This window comes from Setaria viridis, chromosome 2 (genome assembly GCF_005286985.2).
Source record: "Setaria viridis chromosome 2, Setaria_viridis_v4.0, whole genome shotgun sequence".
Taxonomy (NCBI): Eukaryota; Viridiplantae; Streptophyta; class Magnoliopsida; order Poales; family Poaceae; genus Setaria; species Setaria viridis.
The window spans coordinates 6,627,920-6,638,156 of record NC_048264.2 but is presented as its reverse complement, the minus strand read 5'-3'; the positions used below and the strand labels follow the sequence as shown (position 1 = coordinate 6,638,156).

The 10,237-nt window shown below is 44.2% G+C and overlaps 1 protein-coding gene across 1 annotated transcript; it reads right to left on the bottom strand.

Moving 5' to 3' along the window:
* Positions 1-6,605: 6,605 nt before the first annotated feature.
* LOC117846288 (protein neprosin) lies at positions 6,606-9,970 on the bottom strand. The gene is made up of 7 exons (XM_034727429.2): positions 9,434-9,970; positions 8,597-8,683; positions 8,229-8,486; positions 7,973-8,137; positions 7,805-7,858; positions 7,530-7,676; positions 6,606-7,292 (listed from the first exon to the last, which is right to left on the bottom strand). The coding sequence occupies exons 1-7, from the start codon at positions 9,590-9,592 to the stop codon at positions 6,915-6,917; spliced, it is 1,248 nt and encodes a 415-aa protein (XP_034583320.1). The 5' UTR covers positions 9,593-9,970; the 3' UTR covers positions 6,606-6,914.
* Positions 9,971-10,237: the final 267 nt, after the last annotated feature.

The window sequence follows — 10,237 nt, the reverse complement described above, 5'->3', positions numbered from 1 at the left end:
ATAACTAGACATGGAAAACTGGCTGAAATGAAACAACATTTCAGCCGATTCTTAACGGTTGGACATGTTCCTTCCGTGAGTAGTCCCACAGATTTTTAAAAAGTAAATATTTCACCTTCGAATGTTTTTTCTCGGAATTTTGGCAACCTTCTCTGTTGGTTTTGCCCTTTTAAAAGGATTTTTTACAACCTTACATCTCTTCTGTTTGGCATCACAAGCTAATTGGGGAAGATGGCTCGACAGTCCACTAGGCTAATCAATGCTGCAGCTTGTGAGCCAGCCCAGACAGCATATATAGTGGGCTGACACTACACCTACACTACATCTCTTGAAACAAATGCTATGTTTGCTGTTATTCTTAAAAAAGTTTTCCCTCCATCCCATGAAAACTGCGATCCTAATGTTTGAAAAAAATCACATAAAAGAGTACAATTCTAGGAACTAGGCTGCAACTACCTGCAGCCCTACCTGCCTAATTAGTTGGTAAGATTTGATTCGCATGCCAAAATTAACTGTATGTGGCCTATACGGGCATATGAAAGTATTTTCACGCCACCATTAATCTTTCTAAAAAACTAAAATTGCACTATTCATGCGACGATGGGGAGTACACTATGTTACTATCGATATTATTTTCCTACACTACATCCCCGGTACTATGTAACAACAAGAAATCTTAGGGTGTACACTAATTAGTAGCACCTGCAAATAAGATAAGAATCTCATAGTTGACCAAGATCAACACTTCGTGCTAAATTAAATCATTTCCCCTAATTGACAAAGTCCCTCAAACAGTATCCCTAACCATTTCACATCTGTCCTTCTTTTTAAAAAGGATTTTTATGACCTTACATCTTTTTTGCTTGCCATGAGTGCATGGCAAGCTACATAGGGTAGATGGGCCTTGACAATACTCAAAGCTAAGTCAACTCTACAGCTTGTGATGCACTTATCCAGTTTTCTGTTTCTACACATCTATTGGCATAAGTGCATGACGAAGCAAGTGATCTATTTGTCCCTCCAATAGATCCCACGTGTAAAATACGAGAAATCTTATGGTCTAAACAAATTAGCAGCGCCTACAAATAAGATAAAAACCTTACGGTACACCCAAGGCCATTGTTTCGGGCTAAAGTTATTTCAAATAATTGATGAAGTGGCTCGAACAAGGGAACTAGCAACAGTATCCCTGATCATTTTTCACAATATTGGTCCCTCTGTCTATCATTCAAACTCACGAAGGGTGAGCATCATGAATATGTCAACTTTTAGTACATTGTACCCAGTGTGTACTTGTGCATGAGCTTTGTGCTTTTCATTCTATCAGTGTGTATATACAGCTACTAGCTGCCCGTTAGGTGACTCTATGAGAGCGTAGTAAAAGATGAATTTACGATGCACGCTATAAAACTGCAACCATGGAGGGACTAAAAGATCACTTGCTCCGTGATGCTAGTGGCAACGTCCAAAAAATTAAAAAAAAATTATACTTGCTTTTAGTACGGAATGGCTACCCAAAAACTGAAAAGGTTGACAAGTATGATGAATAGAGAACCTAGTGACGACTCTTGACAAGTATGATGAACTCATGGGATGCATCAAGAATTTTAGACGAGTGAGCTCAAGAGTTGGAGCCAACAAAGAAACATCAGTCAGTCGGTGATGGCTGAGCATGTGACTTGTAAGAAGAAAGTACAAATATTTTATGATACCATTATATTCATCTCGAAATATTTGTTCATACTACACCTATTTATTGTTTTAAATAACAATGTTTTTCTTCATAAATTTGGTCAAATTTAAGATGATTTGACTTAGTAGAAACTAGAATGATAAATCAAAATATCTAAACAACACTCGAATGATTTAAATAGTCCTCCAAAAAATTAAAAAGTAGTCATCTCACCTTCAATTGGATTTTTCGATTTTGTTTATCCTTTCTAAATTTTTTTCTGCCAGATTGGCCTTGACAGCCCACTGGGCTAATTATGATGTGGCCTGCGTGTGAGCATAGTGTGGGTTGAGACTGCACGCATGTGCGCATGTACACGTGGGCTGTGCCTAATGGGCCACAGCACCATTGTGCCTGCTCTGGGCCAGGCTGCCATTGCCAGAAAATACCAAAAGTGTATAAACCGGTTTTGGGCGATGCTTTCATATACTTCCAGGGAGGATTGAGATATGAAGAGACTGATGTAGAGTATTGGGCGAAACAAGCACAACGCACTTACCATCAGCCGATAAGCTATAGCACACATTCAAAATACTTGGGGAAGATGACCAGTAAGCAGACTTGCAAAAAATCTGCAGAGGTCAAGGTCACTCACCAGCCCAGCACCACCACCGTACCTAAAGCCATGCTTCTTCTCTTCAGAAACTTTACATGGCACACGGGGAAAAAGATGGAGAGGTTTCTAATGGGGATCGGATGCATCAGGAGTATTACTTCAAGACTCATCATGACAGGCAGTGGCTGAGAATCTTACTGTAGCGTGCCTCTGTGTTGTCGTATTTTGAGATTGGGAATTTGGGTTCCCTCGGCCTGTACCACATGCAGAGGATGGTAAACTCTTTGGAACCCGTCTGCATCTCGGCGGAGCCAGGAAGCCAGCCGAGAATGGCATCGGATCAGCTCCAGTGAGATGATGGAATCAAGCTTTGAGAGATGATTTCGCCGGACCCGATGAAAGGGCCGTGAAAGCTCCATTAAAATATTTAATCCCTAGCTCCGATTAATAGCAACATATATGCGGGCACTTTTGCTACAAGGAAGATTAAGTTTGGAATAAGCTGGTTCATCTTTGGGTCAAGGTTTCTTCAATTCTATGGGAGGCCGGGTGATGCATGTTGCAGTTGCAGAGAGCACTCACCACCACCGCAAGAGGGCTCTTTACCTGCAAATAAGATAAGAACCTTCAGTACACCAAGACCGGCCAATGTTTGGAGCTAAATTAAGTGTGTTTTTTTTGCATAATTGACAAAGTCGGTGAAACAACGGATCTAGCTATAATAGAGTATTCTCGATCATTTCTTCAATTCACATTGGTGCTTATTCGTATCTTCGTTTCACATCCTTGCATGTTTTCTATATCGTTCAAACTCAAGAAGGTGAGCATCATGTTATTGCAGGGCATAACTTAACTCTCCCCCAGGCCTCTTTCCATTGTGTTTCACTAGATGCGTTAGGAATATAATTGCACAATTCGTTATTTAAAATCCAAATAATGCGGTATCTCATCTGTAGATTCCCTGTGATTGCAGGGCAGCGTGCCCGTGTTTTGCTGGATAAATCTTTCGTAACTCCCGGAATTTCTTCAGTGGCTCCGTTCCATGCCTCGTTTCATAGGGAAGCTTAAAGTGGCTCTATTTCATTCTATTTCACTTCCTAGCCCTTCCTATCATTTAATATCCATCCCTTTGGTCTTATTGACATAAGAGATATCATTTATAGATAAATAAAATAAAAGTAGCAGAATTTCTCTCATAGTTGGTCATTCTCTCAGTGTGTGCGCCCAGTGGGTGAATCGAGATGAGAGCGTAAATGCTGAAATTACGATACATGTGGGCATTACTATAAAACTATGATTTGCTTGAATGCTGAAATTGCGCCGTTAGCTCATTATTAGGTTTGAAATCATCTTAATCTCACAAGTGTTTTAACTATTTTATATAATTTTTAAAAATACAAAAATCAGACGACAATATGTAAGTGTGATGATCAGGATGCATATGTGTTTTATTCCACACATGTATTCTGATTCCAAGACTATACAATGGTTCTTTTTTTTGTTTTTAACTGATTGTGCTCCGTGTTAAAGTAAAAAAGAGGCATACTCTTTGACTGAGACTAGGCATCTTGCTAATATCACGTACGTCATAAATGCTAGTGTTACATCATAAACCAGCAAGAAAAAAATATATTAATAGCTAGTGTACTTGTCTACATGCATCATGCATGTTGTCAATGTAGCTACCTGATGGGTATCAATCAATGAAAGACGAGAGCCTCAATTTATGAGTTAAACCTATAAAGCTACACCCTTGGAGGGGGAGAAAGTTCACCTGGTTCAGAAGAGGCAACATCTGAAAAACAAAATTCACACCCCATCATTTGGTACTCATTGGCTATAGGCTGAAACCATGGTTGGCGATGAGTGTGTTGAATAGCATGTTGGCAACGGGAATTGGATGGCGACCCCCATGAACAGGTTTCTAGTGGGGATAGGATACGTCAGGAGTTTTCGCTCAACAATGAGGTTGACAAGACGAGCAAGGTAGTACCTGATGGTGCTGGTTTTGTGGCATTTGGAGATTGGGAATCTGGGGTACCTCAGTCAGTGGAGGATTACATGGGATTTGATGAGGTATATCACGGCATGTTTTCTTCGATAAGGATATCACGACACATACTACATGCCTCATCAGCAGAGTAAGATTGCTCATCAGCAGATTGCTCCAAATGTGTATCAGACTGTTTTCTCTCCATCTTGTATGATATTCTAACAGTTGTCCCTGCCTAGAGTCTCTGTAATTTTCAACGGAGAAAGAATCAAAAGGCGCTGTGTCTTTGTGTGGTTAACTAATGTATGAAATAAGACATGTACTGGTTTTTCAGCGTGCCCTGTGAGTTGGTTCTTACTACTAAAAAGAACAATGGTATGAACGACATTAAATAACTAACAATAGGAATTGAAGATTAAGTTTGGAAACTTCGACCCTTGGCCGAGGTTTCGACAGGATTAGAGATAGATGGAAGAGGGCTGACACACATGGCGCAAAGAGGGCTGACACCAACCACCACTGCAAGAGGGCTCCTTCACTCCTTGCCTACCTCTTGTGCAGCACCCCCGGCCTGTGTGGCTCTGTCCTCTGCCAAGGCACCACACCAGTAGATCTTACCATTGCCAATTTGCCATTCTTTACACCTATGGTGTGGTAGGGTAACTTTCCTGTTCTTCCTTCGGGGTGTCAGTGATCTTGCTATGTAAAGTAACAAGAAATCTTATGGTTTGCAACAATTAGCAGTACTTGCAATCAAGATAAGAACCTTACGGCACACCAAGACCAACATTTAGAGCTAAAATTTTGTTTTCCACCTAGTTGACGGAGTCCCTCAAACAAGGGAGCTATAGCAAGAGTATCCCTGATCATTTCTTCATTTCGCATTGGTCCTTTTTCTATCGTTCAAACTCAACAATGTCAACAATGTGCAAACTCAGAAATTGTACCAAGTGTACATATGCATATGTTACTTGCTCTCATTGTCCCAAAAAAAATGTATGTACGTGCACGCACTGCTCGGTGGGTGAATTGATGAGAACATAAAGCTGAATTTATGATGGATGCCTATAAAACTGCATCCTTTGAGGAAGTAACAGATCACCTGCTTAATCGATGGCTACAGCCTGAAAATAAAATTCATACCTCCTTTAGTCTGAAATGGCGAGTATGCTGAATAGCATCGTAACTAGAATTCGATGGCGATTCTTGAAGAGCTTTGTATTGGGAATGGGATGCATCATGAGTTTTAGATCAAGAGCAACATCAGAGGCAAGATTTAACGGCAGACCTCAGCAGGCTTGCTGAGCACTACCACTCAGCAACATCTGCGCGTCTCGGTGCCGGCTTTTTGTCTCCCGGTGTTTAACACTGTCTCCCAGGGCCTCCGGAGCAAGTATCTGCCTCTGTGAAGCAGACGACTGAGGATGAACAGGCGGAGGAGGTGCAGGAGTTCCTGCTGGGAGCCCTTGGGTATGCTGCCGATGACCTTGGCTGGGATAGCTTCTATGAGAGTAGAAGTTTTTGATGGATAGACCCTTTTTTCTTTTTCTTGCTGTTGCTGCCTTTGTACCTGCTGAGAAGATCGCACCTACTAACTGCTGAGATGGACGATATGCATGTTTACCGCACTGAATGTGTTGAACTTATTAACTTGTGAGATGAGCCATACGCATGTTTACCACAGTTAATGTGTTGCTTAACGTTTGGTACATACCTGTACTGTATGGCATTTGTTGCATCTGGGATGATGTGAATTAGTTCGTCCATCCTCCAAAACATTTTGGAACTATCGCGTGGATACCGATTGAAAGTAGTACATGCCCTGTTATTAGTGCATTTTAGCCGCAACGGTATTAACAGGAATAACAAGAGAACTTCAGCCGATTCGTAACAGAATAACAATTGAATATGTCTTCTACCTGTTGGTCGGCCTGAAATCTATTTTTTAAAAGATGATTAAGTAGTCCCTCATTTTTTTATAAATGGATTTTTTTCGGATTTTGTCGATCTTCTTCTATTTTTTTCTGCCAGATGGGCCTTGACAGCCCGCTAGGCTAATTATGCTATGGCATGTGTGCCAGTCCAGCATAGTCTGGGCTAGACCCTGGCATGATAATGTGTGTGAGACGGTACTGGATGTGTCTACATGGGCTGTATCTAATGGGCCATAGCGCACATTGTGTTTGGGCTGGGCCAGGCTGCCCGTGCCCGTACTATTGAGGTTTTGTTTCTACTTTCTACATTAAAAGCAACACTAAAGTGTAGAATCCGCATATACTTACAGGGAGGATTGATGCATGAAAAGAATGGTGTAGGGTACTGGATGCAATAAGCTCAATACCATTACCATCAGCCAATAAGCTATATAGCACACATTCAAAATACTTGGTGAAGGTGACAGTGCAAAATCCGAGAGGTCACTCACCAGCCCATGCTTCTTCTCTTCAGAAACTTTACATGGCACATGGGAGAAAAAAAAGATGGAAAAAAAAATCACTAGGGTCTAAGGCACATGCACATGTTACACACTACCTAGGAGGGAACAAGATGCAGATCAACGCTGTATTGCACACTTGAATGCTTGGTTACATTTTTTTCATGGTGACAGCACTCACACTACACACTAGAAGTAGTCATGGGCAATTTGAATTCTTGCCAGGGCCACCGTAGTAGAAATAGGTGCCCCAGTCGCCATTGTTACCGTTCTGAACGTCATAGCAGTTGGACTGCTCGGTGAAGGTGCCCACCCCCTTTGGGGCACTCAGCTGGTTGCTGCTGTCCACCACCTGAATGTTCTTGAAGTAGCTCGCCTTGCTGAACCCTTCCTCGGGGAAGTGCCCGCTGCCCATCTGGGTCGTTGTGTGCGCACCATCAGGCTCCGAGTTCACCACCTCACCACCCCACTCGATCATCGAAGCACTGTCGGCAAGGTAGGAGAAGAGGAAGGATGGCCAGTAGCCGAGGACATACTCCTTGCCAAACTGCATCCACCAGTTGCCTTCCTTTGGGTCCTGCAGCTCAAAGGGCACACAAATTGGAATCTTTAGATAAATGATAAATCAAAAGGTACTTAACTATGCTGTGCATGTGGTTTGGAGGAAACCATTTTGAAACACTAGGTGTGAGCATGGGCAGGAGCATTTTTGTACCAAGTGGGCAGAGATTCTCTGGCCCTGTGGTTCGTGTGCTGATTCTGAAGGCACTAATGTGGTGAGGCCTGATGATTAATTTAATTGATTAATGCTCACCTTCCAGATCAGGATGCTGATATCGTACTGGGAGCCAGCGTAGTTCGAGATGGGGAAGATGCTCGCCCCCATGGCGATCTCGCTGTTGATCTGAATGAACCCCGAGCACAAGATGTTGTAGCACCCTGTTGCCTGGTATGCATCGCTCTGCAAAATACACAATAGGAAAGCGATGCAGCAGTCAGAGTTAATACATCAAGGCAAGAATGTCTGCCAATCAAGTACTGAAACACATTAATTATTTAAGCACAAGGTACTGAATTTGTGAGACTTACAGTCCAGTATGTGAACAGCCTAGTGTTGTTGTCTCCATAGAGGTCAGGGCTAACCTGATGAACCAAACATCACATAAATGATAAGGCACACACTTCGGGTTGTATGCGACCGCGAAAATGGTCAGCATTCACTTGACACAACTTAAGAAGTCAGCTTCTTTACAGTACCTGCCAACCAGCCTCTATGCTGTTGAGATCCTCCCCAAATGAACCCCCCAAGATCCAGAGCTGGGACAGGCTAAATTCGTTAGCCTGCTGAATCTTGGGCTCCCACACATTAATTGTGGCCTTCGCACCGTAGTACTTGTCACCCTCAACGTACGCTATCGCGTGCTGAATTCCACAATGACAACAGTTCAGTAATCAGAACATGTCAATGTAACCAAGCTCTTCAATCTCAGCAAGATAAACCATGTGGACGTACTTGGTGACCACCCTCACTGAGCATGTTAGGATCAACAGACAGTGGGTTCGGAGCAGTATGCCGCTTCCTGCCATAGCGCCTCATGGAGCTCGCTCGGAGCAGGTCATCCTTCTTGGTTCTCCTGATTGGAACCGTGCCCTCTGGACATCTGCCATTTCGATGCCACATTTGGAGCATTGGCTTCTCTCTGGCATTGTTCGAGCCTATGCTGCTCTTGACATCATCATATAGACCTTCAGGGTGGTAGGCTGGCCTAAACTGCAAGGATAGAGATTTTGGGCAGGTTTAAAATAGTGAGTGCACAAATTAACCATTTATAGGTTTGTTTTGCTTCCTGAAAAGATTTGAGAGGTTGGCTGCTGACTCACCTGTATTGTGTGGTTCTTGAGGAGAGGATGGTCGAAGGCTGGTTGGTGGGAGATGGGCACGCAGTCGATGATGTCTCCATCTGGGCTCTGAGGAATAAAACTTCTATCAGTGTCAGATGGAAAAGGCACTGCTCTAGCCAAAAGCAATGCTCATGTCAACTTTGGTTTTTCAAAATGTCTACTTCATTCAAAATGAAGCTTCAGGATTGCAACTTTTAAGGAGAAAATAAAGAAGAAAATATCAAATATGCAACATTAAGCTGGCATTGTAGAACTCTGCAAATTCTTTGAGCTCAGAAACTCTGAAACTCAAGCAGGAAGCAAAATGTTCAGAAATTCAAGGCTTTGCCCCTTTTCAATCAGAGAATATGACTTTGCAAGAGCCAGCCTGTCCGCAATCACCATTCATCTTTTTCTGCTCTAGTTCGCTTGAATTTGCATTGCCTACCTCTAAAAGGCGAGAACTTTTTTAAAACAATTCTCCAAAGTGAAAGCGAAAATTTACCAGCGAGGATAGCCCAAAACCAAAAGAATCAGATAAAAGGCAGCCTTTTTCATTATTGAATAATGAGGACGCAATGCAACTTCTCACTGAAACTGCCTCGAATCCTACAAAATGCAGATAAAGTAGCAAACCAAGAAAACATGGGGGAAAAGAAAACATTAGCCCCAAGAACACATCTCCCAACCAAAGCATCTGGCTGCAAATAGACCCCATTTTGAATTCGAACTCCCATTTTGCAACCATTTCTTCAGAACTCATCAGCACATAGCTCAATGAGAACTCAAAAGAAAGAGCATCATTTCAAGCTCCACGGACGAGTAGGCGCCACCCACCTCGATGCTCTTGACGGCCGGCTTGTTGAGCCGCTTGAGGTGCCGGTGCACCCTCCCCGCCGGCGACCTGGCCTCCGCCGCCGCGGCCACCCACAGCACCCACGCCGCCGCAACAGCCACCACCCACGACGCGGGGCCGCCGCCGCGCGCCCTCGCCATGCGCTCCCCACACTCGCGGCCGCAGCACGCTGTCTCCTCCCACCGCTCAGGCGCTCAGCTCAGCCACGCCCAGCAAAGTGAAGACAGCAACGGCGCCTTCTTTTTCCTCTCGCCCCCTCCCCTCACTCGAAAAATTCAAGAGCGCCCTTTTCCCTAACAGAAATGCCCCCACACGCCTGCTGCGGCGAGGGGCGATCCGCGAATACGGGGAGAATGCAGGGGGTGCAGGGGGCCTCGCGGCCTCCCGTGAGCTCGCAAGGCTGCTGCTACTGCTGGGTAGTGGCCGAGTGGGGGAGTGTGCAGTGGCGAGCTCGGTGGGAAGCGGGCGGAGGAGAGACTGGTCGGCCTGCAAGCCTGCGCTACTCGCCATGGCTTTTGCCGTTTCCGAGCTTCAATTTTGGGTTCATGGACGAAACTGCCCCTCCCCGTGCTCCATGATTCGCGAATTATTTAGGCGCACAGCGTGGATGCCGACGAGTGAGGTCTGCGACGCTGACGTGTGGGGCCCGCGTGAAGGTGAGGGCCAATCAGATGGAGGAGGGAGTGCTGGGAAAAATGCTTCCAACGACATTACGTGCAGGCAGCGTTTTGAAAATTTCCTACTCTGAAGTGTAAACACCGCCTTTGTCATAAAAAAAAAAACAG